The following is a 22,530-nucleotide window of genomic DNA, read 5'->3' on the forward strand; positions in this document are numbered from 1 at the left end:
ACTTTTGAGACGAGTCATTAAAAGCCTCAAATCAATATGACATTTGTACAAATGATACAGTTTTGACCTCCATTATAGATGGCACTTTATATTGAATCGTCTTAGGTTGACAGAGTATTTAGACTGATTCTTTCCAAGTGGTCCCCAGAGTTATACCCAACTGCTCTAAACAACAATCTGTGTGACAGACCTGACAAAACTGTGTGAGGAATGGCACTGCAGAACGTCTTTCTGGCCTTTGGCTTAATAAAAGGCAGAAGTTAAGCTATTGCCTTTTGTTCAGCCACCAAGGAACAATGAAGAGAGATCTTTTCTTGCCCTGTAAACACTATATCTGTAGGATTCACTGATTCAATCCGAAGAACAATGGACGTTCTCCTATTTTCTGCCTACATCAATCAACAAACTGTCTGGCCCGTCATGATCTGCAAGAGCTGTCACTTTGATATCTTCAATGAGGAATGCTGAAGATGACCTACGAAGAATTTGGGTTGTCAGTGCACAAAAGTACATCTGTCTAAGAAGAAGTCATTCTGCAAGTGGGATCATTAGCAAACTTTATGTTAAATTAATTTAATGAAAGTATATAAAAAATATAGTATTGGAAAGAGTGGCTAAAAAAAAATAAAAAATGACTCAGCATGATTAGCTTCAAGCTATCTGCCTCAATAGATAAATGATCAGCCTTAAGAGCTTTAATGCACTTACTCAGTAAAAACTGATGATTCAGTAAAAGCTGCACCATCTTGCATTTCATTACATTTCATAAACACTAGAATTATTGCCTTCACATTTTGCACATCATATCACAATTTGTGAACTGCATTAACAAGAAGTGTCAAGGCTGGATGGTAAACTGCATGCTCTCTGGCTCCCAAAATGAATGTGCTTGAGCGATAAGGGCCGGAGGAGGGGACAGAAGATACTGCACAATGCTGTGGCACGTCTCCAAGCACAAGCTGCCTCGCTGTGCCTGTGTTATATAATTCTGATGGGGCTGTTTGGCTTCTAACACTTCACCTACCATAAGTGTGAACGCCGCTCTTGCTGTGTAAGACTGTTCTCTGACATATGTGCAGAAATAAACAAGTATGCCATACAAATGCTATCCAGTGAAAAAAATTGTCCCAAAGCTGAACTTTGTTTGGCATGTGGGAAATGTATGTCACACGGCCTGATTAATGCTGAATCACGATAATAAGGGGTACAAAACAGTGAAGAAGAAGCGTGCCAATGTCGAGCAGCCTCCACCCCGTCACCCTCACAATGCTGCTGCTCCGTGGAACAGCTCTGTGCCATCTGTCAGTACTGGAAAGACACAGTGGCTTGCAGCAGGGGTTTTTCAAATCTCCCTTTCTGCCATCAGAGAAAGGCAGGTTTCTCTGATGGAGAGTCTGTTGTGCATGAATATCTCAGTCGTAAACAACCACAGGGCTAGAAAATGGCTCGAGTTGAGCCAAAGCCTCATTGACGCCAATGAAAAAGCTCTCTTACTAGTATTATTGACCCAGGAAATAATGAAAGGTTGGACATACTTGGCAGGAAAAGTACTCAATAAAGTTAAGAAAACGTGACACAAGTTCAGTATACATAACTGCTGTTTTCCAAAGTGTCATTTAATTATCTGGATAATCTAGGATTCTTCCAACAAGATCCTACAGATACAGTCTTGGAAAAATATTCATGCTTTTTGAGCTGTGTCACATGTTTTACTTTATTCATTTACCGTAGTTTAGTATGATTTTGTGAACTGAAGCAACACAAAATATTACTTAATTGTGAAGTGGAAATAAAAGTGTTTATTGTTTTCAAGAATTTTTTTTAGAAATAAACATTTGACGAAGTGTGACATGCGCTTGTAGTCAGTTGCTTTATTTTCATACACTTCAGAGTTAACCTGATTAGAAAAATAGGCTAAAATTATGGAAACGTTTAAAATAGAATCTGTTTATGAAACCTATCTTATTTTCAGGCCTGCCAGGAACGTCAAAAAAGATAACCCCTCTGGAGGAGCTGCAGAGATCCACAGCTCAGTTTATATATTCTACAACAGAACACCTTTCAGTTGTCCAAAATGAATGCCTATGACAAAAGAAAGCTATAATGAGCCCCATTTGCCATTTGCTACTAGTCATGTGAGAGACCAGTAATCAAGTGGAAGAAGAAAATACTCTAGTCAAATAGAACCACAATTATTATTGTTATTATAATTTGCCTTCATGCAAAACATGAATACAGTGGAAAACTACACCTTACCATGAACACACATTTGCCACGATGACGGCATCATGCTGTGTGGCTGTTTTTGATCAGCAGGGACAGAGGAGCTGGTCAGAGTTTATGGAATACAGACAGGCCTAAGTATATCTCTATAAAAGATAAAAGACTGTGTTACCTTCCAGCTGAACAATGAGCTCAAACAGACAACCAGAAGAACAATGGAACGGTTTCAGGAATACTGTCCAGCAGCTTTTAAATCTCTCTTTCAACACATTTAAATCAAATGAGTGACTCTTTATTAGGCCTTCGCCTTCTTCTTCTGGTTTCTTTTGGCAGTTGGCATGAATCTGCCTTTTGCCTTGATGGCATGTTGAGGATTTAATTCATTTGATTCACATGTGTTGGAACAAGGATGTATCTAAAAGGTAAAGGTTGGTAGCTCTACAGGACTGGAGCTGAACATTCCTTATTAAATCAAAGCATAGTCATACCCTAGAATGGCCCAACCAAATTCAATGCAATGCACTGTAAACAAAATGATCTTCACAATGTTGCTTTATTTGTTATCGATGGGTTCTTATCACCTCTTGTTATTTAGAATCCATATTGAAAGCTAAAAAAGTGCACGGTCAACTGGAACCAGCCGTGTGGCTCTTTTTCTTAAAATATGAAAGTCATTGTCTCCTTGTTTGTATTGTGAGTCATACTGATAAAGGTCTAAAAATCATTTCCTCTTTCAGCAAGATTAAAAATAAAAAACATGTCTTCCTCGTCCCTGGAAGCTTATCTTTGCTGGCCCTTAGTCCTAATAAATGTGTGTGGTGTTCATAGATCAAGCGCATGTCTCCCTAACCAGATACATAATGATTAAAACAATGTATGATTAAAATAAATCTTGCTCAGTTCATCTCCAGAGTACTTAATAAAATAAACCCATCTTGTCCAAGTCATGAGGGACGTGCCTCAAGAGCATCATTTCACCCTTGGTCAAAAATGAGCAAAAGAAACTGAGAGCAAAGGAAATAAAGTAAAAAAAAAAGAAACACTCAAGCTGAAATATTGAAATTGCTGCTGGCATCTCTTCAGGGTCACACACCAGCTGTGACAGCAGCCTCCCAGGGTCTTTGATCTTGACCACGACGGTTGATAAAAGCAGCTCTGAAGCAGCTTGAGATCTAAACTGTAGCAGTTGTTAACTGTTATCTTGTGAGAGATGGTAACAACTTTAGCCCTTCCTTCACTCACATTGGCCACCTTTCTAATTCAGCAACATATGCTGTACAACTTTCTGCATGTTAACTACCCTGATAAGCAACACTTTTGTGGTCAACTATGTTATGTTTGCACTACAAAGGTAGATATTCTGGGAAGAAAATTGAAACAAAGCTTACAACCTTAATGCCACAGCAATCTTCAGCTTGGTGATGGGATTATCCATCCATCCATCCATTTTCTGTTCACTCTTGTCCCTTACTGGGGTCGGGAGGGTTGCTGGTGCCTATCTTCAGCTACGTTCCGGGCGAGAGATGGGGTACACCCTGGACAGGTCGCCAGTCTGTTGCAGGTGATGGGATTAATATATATAATTTACCTTAGGATATGCCAAGTTTAGTCGTATAACACATGCCAGCAAGAGGAAAATTCTAATTGCTTTGCACCACAAAACTATAGTAATCTATTATTAAACATGCATTAAACATTAGATTTTGTCAAATGACATAATCAAAATCATAAAGAAGAATTGCCATCAAATAAATGCTAAATCAATGATCTGGTTATTATTAATCAAAAAGAACTCAGAACAGGTGGGGTTTTAGCCTTGATTTAAGTCTTGCAGTTTTCTGGAAGCTAGTTTCAGTTTAGTTTTTAGGCTTTAAAACTTTAGGTTTTAAAGTTGTATTCTGACTCTGGGGACTTGAACCAAAAGACCTCAGTGGTCTGGAAGGTTGATACAACAAATAATCTTTAATGTATTTTGGTACTGAGCCATTCAGTGATTTATAAACCAACAAAATTATTATAAAGTTTTCTTTTTCCCTGACCTATAGGGAGCCAATGTAAAGATTTTTTAACTGGGGTGATGTGCTCTATTTTCACAGAAAGTAGAAAGCATACAGTAGATCTATTTTATATGCTTTCTATGAACCCAAACTTTGTATCTATGCTTTCAGTGGGCACCATTTGACAATCACACAAGGTCTTTTCTCCATGCACAATGCTTTAAGCTTATCTTTATATGACAGATACTATCAAGGAAATACTATCAAGGCACTGAACACAGTCACCACTTTGCTTAAAAGGCAATAATATCCACAGATCAGCTTCAACAACACAATGGCAAGTGACTTGAATATCACTGATCTTCCATCAACAAGGCAATTATGCATGTGAAATATACTCCAGCAGTCACCGATGCCAAACCACAAGGACTACTAAAGAACAAGTCCCTAGCAAAGCAAACAGCCCACAGCAATGAAATGGCCTCCACATTTTTACAGTACAGATTCAGCATTCCTGTCCCTTGAGTCAGTTGTGTTATTAGTAGGACAAAGAGGATTTTAAAGGTGATTCTAATATTGTGGCTGATCTATTTAAGATACCTGTACTGTGCATTCAGCTTTATCCTTAAATCTAACCCACTTCATATCACATGACTAACATATTGAAGTCTTTGTGTTTTTCTGTCAGCGGGACTAATAATAGACAAGCTCTTGCATAACCCAAAAATAATTAACTCCTTCTTCATGTGGGAAGAGATTCACAAGGTTTATATTTATTGAATAATTACATGTGCAGATCAGACAAGCACTCGTGTCCACACAAAGATAGATTAGTCTATTCGATGTAACTTTTTTTTCCACTGTAACCTTTACACAGCTTTGATAACGATGAACAAGTCATTTCATTAAGCAGTCAAAGCCAAACAGGACAGGTGTTCACTTAAATGATTTTTTTTTTCCTCTTAGTTTAAGTTGCCATCTAGTGATTAACACGGGTATTGCCAAAACATTTTTTAAGCTACGTGCAAACAAAAAATTTAAGTACAATTTGTACAAATATATAGCTGTGCATGAAAAGAAATTATTACTTCGAAAAAAATTACAAATTTTTCATTTGAAATGGCTGCTGTAAGCAGGTGATTCGTTGATTTATTGCTAAGCTTGGTATTTCGTTGTAATTTACAATCTACAAGCTATGGAAAACCTATAAACTCAACACTAGAAAAAATGTCTGTCTTTTGAAAGGCATGCAAACTAACTAAACAAATGTCCAGTCTTAACATCATTACTCTAAGGTTGATTTTTTGTTACGTATTTGATATGACTTATAAATTACTGATTAAGTATGCAAATCATGAAGCAACATTGTAATACATGAATAAAATTAAAAGTAGAAAAATAAAAGTGTTAAGTCGTTTCTTTTAATGATGATCTGTTCTTTGTGAATGTTAAATTTACGTGTTTTCGGAAATATTACACTCACAGTGTTTTTGGCCACGCTGGTTACAGAATGTGTAGGCTTCATTCACGACTTAAATTATAGTTTCAACAATATTCCTTATAATATTACACAAGTTGTTTGTCTTGTAAAAATGTAGCGACCATGATGTTGTTTTTTTGAGCTACAAGAAGTTCAATGTGAGTTTTACGAGTTGCTATAGGGCACATGAATGCATCAATAGGGGGAGGCGTTGACTCAAGCTAACCGCTGCTACCGCCGCATGCACCTTCCGTGATCTCTGCACACTGTTACTGAGCCAAAAGGCACAGAAATGTCTGGGAAGAGTTTTCGTGTCAGCGACGGGGACTGGATTTGTCCCGATAAAAAGTAAGGCTGGCGATTAAAAAACGCCTTAGAGACTTACTTTTATCATGAGATATGAATTGGTTTAGCAGCGTGGTGCGGGCCTACTAGCATGTAGCTCATGCTAACGCTGGAAAATTAAACAAAATTGTTAGTTATTGCTTCTACCATGATAACTTTGAACATTGTAGGCACAGTAAATCAGCAGAATGGTCAACTAGTCTACAGGGTGGTTTTATTTGTAAATGTTGCTGATCGGCGCGGGCAATCAAATTAGCTTATTAGCTGTTAGTTTGTGTAGGTAGAAAGCTATCCGTGCACTGTTGTATGCGATGTTTACATTACTGTCGTATATCAACAATTTTTGTGCTTACTCGGGAGTATCATGTTTCCAGTAAGCTCAGTTTAAATATGACAGACGGGTGCAGATGTCAGAGCTAGACCTTTTGGCCCAGTGTTTCTAAACTGAGACTGTTAGCTTAGCCTGCACGAAGACATGAACGATCCTGTCCTGTTACTTGGCGTGCTCATGCATGGATTATGTTTTTTTTTTCCAGATGTGGTAATGTGAACTTCGCTAGAAGAACGAGTTGCAACAGATGTGGTAGAGGTGACGCTTTACTCTGCTGCAACAGTTTATTTCGTTTTAGTTTAAGAAGTGTATTTTAATAAAGCTGATGTTTGGTATCAACAGAGAAAACCACAGAGGCCAAGATGATGAAAGCAGGAGGAACAGAAATTGGCAAAACTCTGGCTGAGAAGAGCAGAGGCCTCTTCAGTGCAAATGATTGGCAGTGTAAAACGTATGAGCATTAACATGAACATTTTTGTGTTATAAATTCACTTCTACATTCATTGGCAAATAAAATGTTTTCTCCTTTGCTTAAAGATGTGGCAATGTGAACTGGGCTAGACGTTCAGAGTGCAACATGTGCAACACTCCTAAGTATGCCAAGCTGGAAGAGAGAACAGGTTCTGCTGGAATTTATAACAATTTTTTGTTAGTTTTATAAAGTCTGTTGCAGAAATATTCAGCTTTGACACTTTGTCTCAGTACAACAGGCATTAAATCTATTGAGATCTCAATCTTTATTGAGATTTAAAGTGATAGGATACAAAATAGCTCATAATGTAGAAATGGAAGAAAAGGGATACATAGTTTTCAAATCTTTATTTCTACTAATAAAATGCTTTTTTGTTATGTTTTTGTGAGCTTTGTGCATCTAGAAATTGAAATTTTAACACATTCTTTGTATTTGAAGTAGAGTGCCATCTCGGTGCAAATGTGCAGCAAATCCTGTCACAAACAGAAAAACATTTGTCAGTTTCCTTCTACATATTTATAAATATTTAGCTGGTTTGCCACAGAAAATCCAAAGAGATCATTCAATAATATGGTTGTATTGTGACAAAATGTGAAGAAAAAAAATCAGTCTCTGAATATTTTTGCAAGGTTTTTTTGTTGGTTAGCAACATTCATTTACACATCCTGGTTAATTTAATGGCAGGTTATGGTGGAGGGTTCAATGAAAGGGAAAATGTGGAATACATCGAACGTGAGGAATCTGATGGTGAATATGATGAGGTGAGTACGGGCTTCAGCCAGGATATTAGCATGTTGATTTTTTTTAATACGTTATTAGCCTCATTTTGTAAAAGAAAAAATATATTGATGGAGTGTGTGTGTATATATATATATATATATATATATATATATATATATATTTATTTATTTTTTCATTTTTCTGCAGTTTGGTAGGAAAAAGAAAAAATATCGTGGGAAGAGCAACAGCTCAAGTTCAACAAAAGAAAGTGAAAAGAAAGAAGTGCCAAAAGATGAAGATGAGGAAGAAGATGAGGAGGAGGAGGAGGATGATGGTGACCTATCAAAATACAAACTGGATGTAAGATTAGTGATTGTGTATACTAATAACTATTATAGTGAGCGATTGGCAGTTCTGATGAAAGACATTTATGTACAGGATGATGAGGACGATGAAGATGGGGATCTGTCAAAGTATGATCTCAATGCCAGTGATGAGGATGAAAAGCCAGCCAAGAAGAGCGGCAGCCGCTCCGGTTCCTCGCCCTCTACCTCGCGCTCTTCTAGCTCCACCTCTCGGTCGAGGTCCAGGTAAAAGGGTACAGGTCAAGGGTAACCCCAGGCAAAATGTCAGTATCAGCTCAATCTTCCTTTTGATTTGATGATCAGTATCGGAACATTTCTTAGAATGCCAATATGTTGTTTCCCCCTTTTCTCTCTTTCCCTTCCCATCAGCAACAAAATGCCTGATGTTCATAGCCAGCTGTCTTTGTTGTTGATTCTAAATGCTTGGGACTTGGAGAACAAAACTGCAGCCTGGCTTTTAGAAGTTCAAGGCTTTCTATAAATTTATCTGCACCATTTATGTGAAATTAACATTCATGGGGACTCTGTTTTCCTATTTTGAGGGCTATTATTTTTCTTGAGTGTTTTTGAAATGAGATTAAGTCACATTAAACTTTGAAGTATAACTGTGTTCTGCATTTAAAAAATATTGGAAAGGTTTTGTTGTTTTGTCTGTCTTTCAGGTCCCGTTCTAGAAGTACTTCCAGTTCCAGATCTGGATCTCGTTCGAGATCTCACTCCAGGTGAATGAGGTGACATGCACTCTCTCCCTTTTAGAGAGAGAGCGTATGTGTGGGGCAGAATGTCCCCTCATAGTCTTACTCATAGACACAGTTTCTAGAAGATTTTATTTCAGCTGATGTAGTCAAACCCAAGACTGTAATTTATATATATATATATGGTGTTTGGCTTTATTGATTTTTATGACTCCTGTGGCCCAGATGTCCACGTCAACATGTGGGGTATTTATCACACTTCTCTCAAGAATGATGCCTACTTGACTCACAAGACTAATATTAGGAGGATAAATTTGTCCTAAATGTAAGGCTAGCTCAGGAAAATGTCATCAAGGCATCTTGGGTCAAATATCAACAGCACTGTTAATGTTTAAGCACTTTGCCTTGCAAAAGTATTTATACCTTCTGAACTTTACCACAGTTTCTCGTGTTACAAAACTAAATGTATTTTGTTGGCATTTTGGAAGATGAAAATCTCTATAGTGTTCTAGACAAAAAAAAAATCCAGTTCAAATTATTCCCTTTTTAAAGCTACAAAATTAGTCATTTTAGTTCACCTGTCTGTGATTTAATCAAACATAGCAAGATGTGCTAAACTGACCAAAAATATTTCAGAAATGACTAAATGGTTTTGACAAAAGATGATTTGTATTTAGGATGGCTTAGTGAAAGTAAATGCCTTGAAAATTGCTGTTAACATGTGTTTTCCATCCAATCTGACTGAGGTCGAGTTATTTTGCCAATAGAAGTCTCTAGACGTGCAAAGCTGGTAGAGATCTACCCCAAAAGCAAAATATGCTTCTCCTCCCAAGTATTGAATTGAATTTTTTGCTGCAGTTCTCAAATTTTCATTTGTATACTTTTTTTGAAAACCATGCGTCATCTTCTTTCCACTTCATTTAGAGCAGGGGTGCCCAAAGTGGGTCCTCGAGGGCCGACATCCTTTATGTTTTAGTTCTCTACCTGGTTTAACACACCTGGATAAATGATGGCTTGTTAGAAAGCCTAAGAAGAACACTGACATGCTGAGAAGGTTGTAAGTACCACCAGGAAGAGAACTAAAACGTGCAGGATGCCGGCCCTCGAGGACCCACTTTGGGCACCCCTGATTTAGAGCTTACTTTAGGTTGGTCTATCATATAAAATTCTATTAAAACACATTGAGGTCTGTGGCTGTAGCACAACAAATAAAGCACCATATGTGCTCTTGAAGCAGAGAAGTCTGATAAATACTCACACCTGTGGGAACCGGTTTTGGTTTTACTGACCTCAGTGCTTGGTGTATTCCTCCAAAAGATCGAGCTCCAGGTCTGGGAAGGGCTCCTCTCCCCACAAGAGGTCCCGCTCACCGTCCTCCTCACCAGAGAGGAGTCAGAAGCGAAGTCGCTCCAGGTCTTCATCTGGAGGAAGAAAACGAAGACGCTCTAGATCACATTCGTCCGAAAGGTTTGGGTTTCTGTGGAATACCACAATGGCACTGATTATAATTAGACCTCAGTTGGATCGCTTACGGGAGATTTACAAACTTATGCTCACATTTTGCCATTGTGTAATGCTTTTTACAACATCTGTTTACCTTGCTTCATGTATACATGATGCGCCCATGGCCGACTCTGCTGACCTTGTCGTTCTTCCCACGATGTTTGTGTGATTTCAGGCGCAGTGGCCACTCGTCTGGATCGTCTCTCTCTGGCTCCAGTTCTAAAAAGAAATAGCTTTCTTACAGCCTCATAAACCAGTAAAGTTTAGTGGAAGTGCATGTCGTGTTGCAAACACAACCACCGTACACCTTCAGTATGCTCTTCATTGTTATAACCTCTCAAAAGTCTTACTTCTAAGCATCAAGAAAAACAGGCAACATTAAATCACCCTGTCATTACGTATGTGCTCCCTTTTAAAAAAAAAAAAAAAAAACACATATCTGGAGTGTTTGTAACTATTGATGTCCAATAAAAAAAATGTTTGGTCCTAATGAAAAAAAAAATAAGTGTAAAGGGTGTACTCCCTTTTAAAATCAACTTTGCCTAAAATATTTGAGAGCATTTGGCTCTGGTCATGTGTGGAAGAACTGGAGCAAATTTTGTTTTTTCTTTTCATATTCTCAGCCATCATTTAGGGTAGCTGAAATGTAGCTTTAATTTGGATGGGGTTTTTTTTGGGTGGGGAGGTTGTTTCAAGGTAAGTATACTTTTTGATATTGTCTTACTGAAATAAACTTTACATTCTTGGGTTAGGGTTGAGGTTTAACCGTACTTATTTCTCCCTTCACAATTATTTTGGCTTTGTTCAAAATGATTCCCCTGCTTTTGCCACTTGGGGGAAAGACTTCTAATTTTCTGCTCCAGTTCGGTGTAGCACAAACTGCTAAAAGTTGTGATTAAAATGTGACATCAGTCTTTTTAGGAGTAAAATGACTAAAATGTACACATGTAAATAAAAACTTGTCAACCTTGAATCTTGATAATAGTATTTATTTAATAACATTATTTTACTCTGTTCTGTGAAGAATATTGAAAAAAACGTTAGGTTTTTAATTAAATATATGGCTAACCCTGGAAATTTTATATTGGTGTTGCAAGTCAATATATTGTCTTATAACCAATTACATAATGGTGAATTGGGCCAAAGGTTTTTGCTACATTATATGGGCAAAATGTATTAATGTAGTAGACTTTGTGGAGTTTAAACATTTGTTGTAGCAAAACCCTTATATTGAAGATATGGTAGACTTGTTTACTCCAGCTTTCCTGATCTAGAGACCTTTTAAGCAAACCACCATGTTCTGTGGAAATTAACAATGTAGCAACAAAGACATTCAAGAAAGTGCCTTTAAGAACCAAGGTGTTGAATCACTGTTCAGACGGACACGTTCACAACTGGATTTATACTTTTAAAAAAAAAAAGGTGACTACTTTAATATGGTTTCTTTTGCTAGGAACAGGAATCAGTTACTCTTTTAAAGCCATCCTTATCCTGATATCAGTTTTATGTCCAATATATATTCAGCATGTGAATAGATGAACAAGTGTGAAGTTTTTTGGTTCTCTTCACTTGATAAAGTGCTGTACAAGTACTGGCCATTTACCATATATTGAATGTTTTAAAAATTACACTTAAAATTGTATATTCAACAATAATACACTCTGATTTCATAGTAGCCACTCTTGCAGATCCCAGTGTGATCAACAGGTGGCAGGTTTTCTCTGAGTTAAGCGATCGCTGCTCACTGAGACAACTGATTAAAAGTTGAAGTTCTGGAGGAAAAAAATAAGTGATGCATCTAAGTTTAAAAAAAAGGGTTTTTTGGCGGGGGGTTTAAGTTCTTAACGTTGACGGACTCAAATTTTGATTTCTCAAAATCGATATTATACGAAACACCAATAGAAATTCTGTGCAGACATGTCATTGTCTTTAATCATGTGGAAGACTATGCTTAATGGTAAAGCAGACAGTGAGTAATGGAAGATGAGTTGGCTGGTTATGGGGAAGTTGACTGAAAAAGGGAAATGGATAACAACCTTGAGATTTGTAATGGTCACTACAGGAAGATATTTGCAAGGCGTAGACAGAATCTGCTGTCGTTCCGTTCTAGGTATGAGTTACAACTACTTCGTCCTTTGTGTTAATTATCGAAAGGATCTTGGGCCAAGCAGAAAAAACGAATGGTCCAAAATCCTGTTTTCAGATTAGTGTAAATTGTGCAAATTCCTTGGGAAATTAGTCTGGAGGAAAAAGTGAGATTGCAAACTGCTACAGGGTGAAGCTTTAGTCAGTGATGCTTTTGGGAGATCTCTTGGTCATCAGAATCTACCTGGATATTTTGGAGCACTTAGGCCTATATTGCTTGAGTAATTTAATTCAGATCTTTTTAACACGCGGATCAACTCTATGCCACGCTGCAATGATGCTTTGTTTCATGCACAATGAGCTCCCACTAAGTAGTGAGTTCATGCAGTTCAGATATGATTTTAGAAGGATGACTTTTCTGTTACTTTCTAATCTAATTTATAATCTAATTTTTTTTTATTTTTTTTTTTTGCTTGATTTTTATTAGCTGTGAGCAATGATAATCTACCGACAGAAGTTAGATCCTGAAATTTCATGTGTGGTGAAGACTTTGTGCTCACTATTTGAAATATGTGAAACAAATGAACAATTTGGAGACATTATAATATGTTGAAATACTAATTTTGATATAAACAAAGAGGAAGGTTGCGAAAGTAATGGATAAAAATTTCCTCAATTTTTTATTTTTTTTGCTAAATTCTCTGATTGCCTTAGAATAGAGATGAATGTGAGCCTATAATCATTTATTATGCATAGCATAAAATATATTACCTAAAATGTGTCTTTTTCTTACTGCACTCAGATGATTGATTCATGCCGAAGAAGATTTTCAAATTGTTCTCATCCTTAGAGCCTATACTTGCAAGGTTAAATAACGCGAGAAAGCCATAGCCAGAACAAAGAAGAGTTCCTTTAACGTATGGTAATTAATTATTAATTTTTACTGGCAGTGTCAGCTCCCTGCTCGCCCTGGACGATAAGTAGTCCCGCCTCCAGCGCGTAAAGCCATAATGCGCCTTTACGCACTGTTCTCACTAAGAGAAGTGCGGACCTCAAGAAGATGCTGGGCGTATTCAGGCGAGATACTCGCAGCATCTAAGATTATTGTTCCCTCAAGAATTGCCGTGGACATCCCAGCGGCTGCAAAAATGACTGCTAAAGACACTGGGTGCACCAACGCTTCCATCCAAGTTTGCGACAACAAGACGAATGCCGGTGGGAATGTATCTGTTGGATTTCCAATATCCATGATGGTCACTGGCGTAGTTGGCAACTCTTTGGCTCTCATTCTGGTGTACATATCATACAGAAAAAAGGAAAACAGAAGAAAAAAGTCTTTCTTACTTTTCATCGGATCTTTGGCTTTGACAGATCTGTTCGGACAACTTTTGACGAGTCCAGTTGTTATATCAGTCTACCTGGCTGATCTGAACTGGTGCGCAATTGACAATACAGGGAAGCTGTGCAAATACTTCGGTGTTTGTATGACAACTTTCGGGCTGTGTTCTCTCTTTTTGGCCAGCGCCATGGCTTTAGAAAGGGCCATGGCGATAACAAACCCCCATTGGTACTCTAATCACATGAAGACAAGCATGACAAAGATGACACTGGCTGCCATATGGTGTTTTGGGTTTCTCTTTTCTCTGCTGCCTATTGCGGGGATCGGGGAGTACTCGAACCAGTGGCCGGGCACCTGGTGCTTCATCAGCACGGGGAAGAGTGAGTCTTCTGCCAATGTGTTTTTCGCCATCACTTTCTCTGTTCTTGGGATTTTCTCGCTACTTGTGACACTATCCTGCAATGTGATGACTATCCGAGGTTTGATCATTCGGTGTAAAACAAAGAGTGGTGCATCCCAGTCTTCAAAGCAGTGGGAGCGTCTCACCACGGAGACTGTCATTCAGCTCTTAGGAATCATGTGCGTCCTGATTATTTGCTGGTCTCCACTGCTGGTAGGTTTTATTTCAGGCTACTGCTGCCTTTCCTTTAACAACCTTTTTTTAAACTTTGTTATTTAGTAAAGTCCCTTGATGCGCAGTTAAATTAAAGAAAGATTTTCGGTTGGCTCTTTTTATGTGATGGAGTGCCTTTTAGGAACAGATTAAAAGCTTTGCGTCTCTGGAGATGCTCAGATTTCTCTGCAGGTCAGCTAAAGGAGCAAAAGAGTGCTTGTGACTCCAACACATAACCCACAAAGCCTTCCAAAAGTATTAACAACAAAAATGCATTTTATCAGGATCTTGCTTGCAAATACAAATCTGAGATGTATTGCTTGTGTATATTTGGCTTCTTTTAGTCTGATGCCTCTAAATCCATTTACCTCCACAAATACTCCAAATAACAGGCCTAAATAAAGCCTACAGCTGATGTAATTTAATCTGAATATAAATGCAGCTGATCTGTGAAGGCCTTCCAATGCTGATTGGAGAACAGTCAGCATTGCAAAGACAAATAAACACAGTAGACAGCTCAGGGAGGAAGTTGCAGAGATGTCTAAAGCAGAATAACCTTTGAATATCTCATTGAGCAGCATAACTTAATGTAATGTAAGTCAAAAATACTGACGATGGCACAACTGCTAAGCTACAGAGACATTGCCATCCAGCTGAATTATCAAGTAGAATAAGGAGTGATTTATTAATAAGCAGAAACAACCAAAAGGCCCACTGTAACTCTGGAGGAGCTGCAGAGAGAAACTCCCGCAGAGGTTCATGTTTCTGAAGAACAGACTTTAAACAAAAAATGTCACAACCTTAAACAGTGGTCATCTCTAAGGCCCTGTTATTAATATTAGAACAAGCTTAATGACTTGTCCTACATTATTAAGTTTTGAACAAAGCTTAATAATGTTTTAAAATTAATCAAATGTAACTTGAAAACTGAAGTTCAACTGATGTAATCTATCTTGCAAAGAAGACCATGTAAACATGGTAGAGACAAAGGTTTCCAGTTGTGAAAGGGAAAACTGGGTTTATAAAGGAGGGCTGAATACATATGCACAGCACACTTTTCAAATCTTTATTTGTGAGAAAATAAGGAAACTGTGTCATATTTCCATTCCGTTTTATAATTCTGCACCATTTTGTGCTTGTAACATGACAATGTGAAAGCGGTGCAGTCACTTTTGCAACTCACTGTCTGCTCTTTGTTTCATTTATCTGTCCAGTTGAACGTCTTACACTTAGTTTTTTGTTGTTTCTGTTATGACTGGCTCAGGGTCATTACAAAAACGGGATACCAAAGTGGGTCAAAGTAACCAAAGGAATATTTATAAAACACACACACGATATTAACAAAAACTATAATGGAATGTGAATGTTAGAATCAGTGGAGTAATGCAGATGCTTGTATGTGTTATGGATTATGTGTTATGCAAGTGTTGGAATTCAAATGTGCATGAGGAGCAGAAGAAGGCCTCTTAGCAGAGAACAATGCCACACTACTTGTGCCAGGATGAGTGGAGAGAAAGAGAGATTTTAAAGAAGAAACTGGCAGCCTTTTGTACTGTGGGGTCTATTACAATGACCGGCATAGGGAAGAAACACAAGGGGCAGGCATACCACAAAACACATAACCCAGACCACAAAGCCTAGGGTCATTACGGTTTCCAATTATAAAGTCAAACAACATCTCCATTCCATGATTTAGAAAAAAAATATATGTCTGTTTGGATTCATTTCAAATACTACCACCGTGTTTTGTATAGTGGGGTAATCCACTTAAGATTCCTGTGAGAGGGTCTGGCTGCTGGGCTATGAGGTCATGCATTGTCAACCACACCAGGGATATTAATAAAAGCCAAAGCACTTAGTCGAAAAACTGAATTCACAGACTGTAAGAGTTGCAAACCTTTCTTTTGCTTTCAATCGGAAAGCAATCAAAATAGACATTACATGCATGACTTCCTTCCAAATATGTTTTTTGAAGGTAAAGTTTACCCAAACAATCCCTCTCTCCCTCCATAGCTTCTAGATACTAAAATATGTCCCAATGTTTCTCTTCAGTTATTGCTGCTGAGGATGATCTACAGCCAAGTATCCTCCCAAGAATGTAAGACAACAAACACAACATCCACTTCCATCCAGAGCAAAGTTTCAAATCTTGACTGTGACTTTTTTCTGACCGCAATACGTTTGGCCTCCCTCAACCAAATCCTGGACCCGTGGGTCTACCTGCTCCTGAGAGAGATCCTCCTGCGAAAGTTCTGCATCATGGCCAATGCCGTCTCCAACTGCTCCGCAGAAGATCCGAAGGAGAGCCAGACAGCACTGGATGCTCTCAACAAACAAAATCAACATGGGAGCAACATTTGTAAAGCAACAAGTAATTAAATCAGCATTTGGCAATAATTACCATCCTATGACCTGTTGATCAAAATGCTTTCAGAACTAAAGAAATAACAAAGGAAAGCAAATAAATGCATAACCTTCTACACAAGGACTGTGCAGTGGGATGCAGCTGAGCCTCCTGTACAGGTACAGGTATCTGTTTTGTTTAAAACACATTTCATTGAAGGGTACTGAACCAACATGTGAATGATTGACTCTGCCATTCTTTAAATCTGGCTGCTGTGTGGCCATCAGAACTTTCTTGTGACCAAGGTTAATATAAACTTTTGATAGATGCAACATCTGCATGAGGGTTAATTCTGACTGATAACTCATGTGAGGCAATGAGTTGACTGTAAGACTATCTAATGTAAGTTTTGTTGAATGAAGAGAAAAGTGCTGAAAACATGTTGTAAATAACTTTGTTTTCTCTTCTGTGATGCAGGTCATTTTGCTTAAGAAGCAATCATATTTAAAGAAAACATATATTCTAAACTGGAGCCTATGGTTGAAAATACTGTTATTTATTAGTGTCTGTAAGATTTTGTCCTAATGAAGTTATCTGCCTGGTTCCACTTTTTGCAAATTTATACCTTCCTGCACATCACGCTTCTTGACTACCAGCCAGGACTAATAAATGTGAAGCTTTGTTGGCAGGTCTCATCCTGAACATTAAATACATTGCACATGTAGACCTTCTTCTGCAGTATTTGTTTCAAAAACCCAAGAAACTCATAATAAAGTGTCAAGGAGCTATGGAATGGAGTGTATACTTGCGGTGACAGACATTATGAGGCATAAAACTACTTGTTAGGGAACTGTACACTCTACAACTTGTTGCAAACTGTACAGCATTTTCACCAGCCAGTTAATAACATGTTATGGTTTTATATAACATACGACAAAGAAGGTGCGCTGTATACAGTATGTTTAAAACTGACCATCACTTGAAATTATATTCATCATATTTAAATTGTTTTATGTACGTGGATTTTTAATTAACGTCTTGCCTGCAGTGGATAGTATCTGAAGTACAAATGTATATACGTTTGTGCTGGAGGGTAAAGCTAACAGCTTGGTCAAAGAGGGCAAACATAAAAGGAGCCTAAAACAAGTTCCATCTCAACAGCATCATAGCAAATGTTTTTTTTATATACCTTTTAACATTGATAACACAAGGAGCAATGACTGTTTACCCTGAAAAAGGAGGTTAGAAGTGGTGCACCAGCAGTGAGTGAGCACTTTCCTGTGTTACCGAAATTGGAATAAGTAAAGTGCTTATACACTAAATTATTGTGGTGCCAAAGGCAGAAATACCAAAGTGCTATATGTGATTCTGTGTGACATTGGTCTCATTTTGTTGTGGGAATTCTATGTAGATACTGAATGAAAACACTAGCCTGGTAAGAAACCAGCGTCTTGTTCTACACTTTGCTTCGTACGGAGGGTCTGGGTTCTTGGCTGTTGACAAATTGCTTGCTTGAACTCTGTTGGGGATTTAAATTGAACCCAGTGGCAAAAGTTTACCCATGATGTATGTAATGTGCCAGTTTGATGCTACAAAGCTTACCAGAAATTGCATTCTCTGTAAACAACTATCCTCCATTTAGAAGAGACACACGGTTGAGGATATCTTGTTCTTCGTTCACTTCCTTCACAGCCACTGGCTAAATCATGGGTAGAGTAGAATACTAAATCAGTGCAGAAACCTCTCCTTCTGTTCACTGATTGGGCTGGTTTAAATTTTATTGGAGAAATCCAATAATATGAGAAAAAGCCCAATTATTGACGAAACTTATTGAGAGCCATGGAAGACATAAAAAGCCCCAGGTTGTAGAGACCTGAAATAGCTGTTATAGCTTCAGTATTGATCAGCAAATCATTACGTGAAGTACCTTAAGTACTTCACGTAAAGTCTAATTAGTTTTAATAATATAGACAACATTATTATACAAAATCTTTTCTCATCTGAGGTTTGTCATATTGTTTTGTAGTTTTGACTGAAAATGAGAAAATTGGTTCGTATATTCATATTACCTATGCTTTCCTTGTTTCTATGTGTTCTGTGTTGTACTTGACAGTTGACCTCTTGTTAGGACTTTTAAAGTGAATATCAACTCACAGATTAAAAAAAAAACATGAAAAGAAGCAGAAATGATGCTGTGAAATGTGGTGGTTACATTGTTGTTTATGTTCATACAGTATAGCTACTCATTTGTTTGGATGTATCATAGTGTACTCTATTTTCTCTCAAAGTCAGCAGAATTTACTTCGTTAAATCTCCACCGTGCTCTTGCTAAACAGAGTTATTTATTCACAACTTTTACACACAAAGTGCAGTTTGTCAAGAGGGCTCAGATGGAATCGATGTACCTTATAATGAGGTGGCTTGATCTTTGTCCCAACTTTCTAAAAGTCAATATGAAAAAAACGAAGGGTAACTGTTGATTTTGCAAAATGTGCGTATATTTTAACAGCTGTGTTGTTCTGATATTTGATATTATATTTATAGAGTGGCATCATTTTGACACTGCATATAATTTCTTCATGTCTGGAAAACATGAGATTGATATGATACACGTCACGTTTCTGTCTCTAGCAGTTAACCCACCTCTCTGCCTCCTTTGCACATCAACCAATCAGATTAGGCTAATGTGCACCATCATCCGTGCCTGGTTTTGCCTTTGTCTTTTAACTGTGAGAAGACACACAAGCTCATTGATAATGACCCTATCGGAAATTGTTATCTCTGAAACTGATGTGAAAGATGAGAATTTTTTTTCCTGTTTCCAAGTAACTGTTCATTTGCTGAGAGAAACAGAGCCAAACTGGGCTTATCTTGTGCTAGTTGTAAACACTGTTTGCTAAAACCTGATAGATGAGAGAAAAAAAAACAGAGGTTAAGAGAAATCAAAACATTTTACACCATAATGAATTGATAGTCATGATTACTATAGATTTTATTGCATTATGTAAATGTGGTTTTGAAAGAATAATGTCTTCCTCAACAATTCCTCAGTTTCACTACATATAAATGGATTCGCTTTGGTGTAAGTGGTTTTCACCTGAATTAATATTGAAACTAATTGATCGTGTGGCGTGGCTGTGCATTAGCAATATTTATCCTGAGCAAATGTCCACCTGCAACAGTTAACATGAACGCAAACGGGCAGCTCTGTGCTTTGAGGTTTTACACTTAAAAGAATGAAAATTAATAATGTTCCAGGATACAACCTAATTACATTACACTTGAAGCTGCAACATTTAATAGCTTCAGTTATACCAAAGCGTCTTGATAAAATGAATTAAAATAAGGAATATGCCTTTATAGCACCTTACTGTGGAAGGGAAAGTGTGAGGATTGTAATTAATTTGACCAGATGGATGTAGTAAGATGCAATGAAATATTTACTGAGACCATTTCCTGTTGTACTGCAACACAGTTTTGGTCATGAATTATGTATGAATATTTCATCCAAGGTCTACCCGAGGGTATTATGGGATGAGAATATCAAGAAATCCTCTTTATGGACCCACAAAGCTCAGAGATAATGTTTGGCCTTGCTTAGAGATTTACCAGAAATGTACTTAATATATGTTTATAAATTATTCTGTCTCACTATGACCCATCTGCCTTGTGTTTCAATACCATAGGAAAACTTAATTCCATGGGAAAATTATGCTTAAATGTCATTGTAGATACACAATTTGATCTTTAAGCAAGGCAGGCTGCCACAATTGTGTGTCACTGCTTGTATATATCATGTACTGTATACCCCACATGTGCACCACTGCTGCAGAACTGCTACAGCTGTGACCCAGCTGTAGCAGTGCCTAATAACATTACTAGATCTCAGACAATGCTATGTTGTCTCCATTCAAGAAGATAGACTCACCTCGGCATATTTCACACTTGAAACAGAAAGTAAATGTTTCACATTATTTAAGTTAATGTTTATCTGACCAACTAGGGACATTCACAGAGTATTTAAGTGTCCTTCGTAAGTGAGTTGTTGCTCCTTAAATATGTAGAAAAAGCAAAAAAAAAGTGATATCAAAGCAAAAGTAATGTTCCTGGTTACAATGCAACTCCACAGTGAAATCTGCACTTGCAAAGATGTAACAAGATTTTAAATTTTGCAGAAATTCCCCCTCACTTCCTCACATTTCAGATTGTGTGGCATGACTCTTTCAATGTGCCAGTATATGTAACATGCCACAAAAAAGTGTCTGTAAACAAACACTTATCATTGTTTTGGAGAACAACTATAATCATTTAATTATAATAATTACTACGTTTAAGTCGGAAAATATTTATTGTTGAGAGCACTCCCGCGGGGCATTCACACATTCATTCTGCACCAGAATCATTGGGAATAATGCAATTACATAATGACCAAATCCAGAAATGGTAGTTGGCCTGCTCTCAGACTCTAATCTAATGCGTGGGAATGATTTACTGATTGTCTTATGACCTTGGTGTCTTGAGATTGTTTTGATAAGGAGAGAATGTCTGATAAGAGTATGGTTGAATGACGTGTCTTAAAGACTGATTCACTTTGGTTTAATATCTTTAACATGCAAAATACTAGTCAAATTCTAAAATGTAGTAAATATGTATTGTATGTATAGCATTAATTCTCCATCTGCAAGAAAAAATGCCACAACTTTATCTTTCCATTTGTATTTGTCATGTAAACTGGTTTCCTGCAAAATAATCCTGTTCTTGTTTATGAGAAGAACTGGATAGGACATTTTGTTTTACTTTTTTCTCATTTTGCTGGTGGTGTAAAAATCATAAACATTTTGCAGATAAAGCACATAATGACCTGTTTTCAGAAACTATGTTGAATAAACAAATAACCAGAAAACACAGAAAAGTAAGATGCACCATTTTGAGTCCATTTTTAAGAGCTAACATGGATTTTTCTGTGCACACAGAAACACGTTTGTCCATACCTTTGTGACCAAATGCCTCAGATGGTTTTGTGCATGTGATGCCTGTGGATACCACTGATCAAAGTTCTCTAAATTACAAAAAAAAAATCTTTGGAATGGGTTTTTAGATGAGGGCTGCATAACAAAATTATTTCTTTGTTTTATTTCTTATGCACTGAGTGAGCAACTCTGCAGACTTGTGCAATCTTGCGTAATTTTTATCTTCAAAAGGCTTACAATATTTCTTGTTGAAATGAAAATAGAAATGGATTTCTTTCCAGACAGGTGTTTCCTGATATCTATGTCTTTGTTCTGTGTCAGTCCAACATACAGCCCTCCTTCTAGTCATTATGTAATCCTTAAAATACAAGAAAATAGAAATGAATCAAGTTCTTTCACAAAGTGCAGTAAAAATCAAAAGACACATTGTTGAACTTTGTGTGTTTTTGTGCTAAACAAAATGACTCAGATGTAGTTTTCTTCTTCTAAATATATTCTACTTTGTGAATGTATTTTGCTGCTGGCCACTGAAAAGCTTGTGTAGGCTTCTTGTTGTTTATGCATTGTGTTTCTAATGGGCTAATAAAAAGATCAATGTGGTATTAACAGTGTGCACCGATGGTTTGTTTACATGAATTCCCTTTTTTGCTGCACTGACATTATCTTGTATCATGCAAAAGGTTAATGCTCAGGCAGTAATAATATCCCCTGAAAATACATCCGTTTTGCTTGGACAACAGAAACCACCTTGTAGTCAGGGGATGAAACACTTCCTCTTTCACTAATGAAGACAAATAATGCAAACGCTGGAACAGGTTGAAGTGACCTGGTTTGTCAGCTCCAATATCATTTTTGCCATAATAAGCATTAAACGAGAATAGATGAGAAGCAGTAATAAATTTTGATTACTCACGTGTGTCTCTATAATTGTATAAGCCATGAGTTCATTTATTTCAATTAAAAAGAGCTAAAAACTCTAAAAAAAAAAAAAAAAACAACCTCCAAACGACAGATTTTATTTAAAACAAAAATGTTACATTATGGGTTG

General features: G+C 37.3%; 2 protein-coding genes across 7 annotated transcripts; both read left to right on the forward strand.

The window, feature by feature from the left end:
• The first annotated feature begins 5,879 nt into the window (after nt 1-5,879).
• On the forward strand, nt 5,880-11,104 carry zranb2 (zinc finger, RAN-binding domain containing 2). Of its 5 annotated transcripts, XM_044129585.1 has the most exons (10): nt 5,880-6,048; nt 6,582-6,634; nt 6,719-6,827; nt 6,914-6,996; nt 7,533-7,609; nt 7,776-7,928; nt 8,007-8,158; nt 8,596-8,655; nt 9,946-10,095; nt 10,307-11,104. In XM_044129585.1, the coding sequence occupies exons 1-10, from the start codon at nt 5,993-5,995 to the stop codon at nt 10,362-10,364; spliced, it is 951 nt and encodes a 316-aa protein (XP_043985520.1). In that variant the 5' UTR covers nt 5,880-5,992; the 3' UTR covers nt 10,365-11,104. The 5 variants fall into 5 exon arrangements, with proteins under 5 accessions (XP_043985520.1, XP_043985518.1, XP_043985516.1 ...); XM_044129583.1 differs by having other exon boundaries at nt 5,891-6,048; nt 7,776-8,158; XM_044129581.1 differs by having other exon boundaries at nt 5,891-6,048; nt 9,946-11,104.
• A 1,981-nt stretch (nt 11,105-13,085) lies between these two features.
• On the forward strand, nt 13,086-22,077 carry ptger3 (prostaglandin E receptor 3 (subtype EP3)). 2 transcript variants are annotated; one of them, XM_044129587.1, is made up of 3 exons: nt 13,086-13,935; nt 14,035-14,168; nt 16,221-22,077. In XM_044129587.1, the coding sequence occupies exons 1-3, from the start codon at nt 13,227-13,229 to the stop codon at nt 16,545-16,547; spliced, it is 1,170 nt and encodes a 389-aa protein (XP_043985522.1). In that variant the 5' UTR covers nt 13,086-13,226; the 3' UTR covers nt 16,548-22,077. The 2 variants fall into 2 exon arrangements, with proteins under 2 accessions (XP_043985522.1, XP_043985521.1); XM_044129586.1 differs by having other exon boundaries at nt 13,087-14,168.
• The last annotated feature ends 453 nt before the right edge of the window (nt 22,078-22,530 follow it).

Source organism: Gambusia affinis, linkage group LG10, assembly GCF_019740435.1.
Source record: "Gambusia affinis linkage group LG10, SWU_Gaff_1.0, whole genome shotgun sequence".
NCBI classification, from domain to species: Eukaryota; Metazoa; Chordata; class Actinopteri; order Cyprinodontiformes; family Poeciliidae; genus Gambusia; species Gambusia affinis.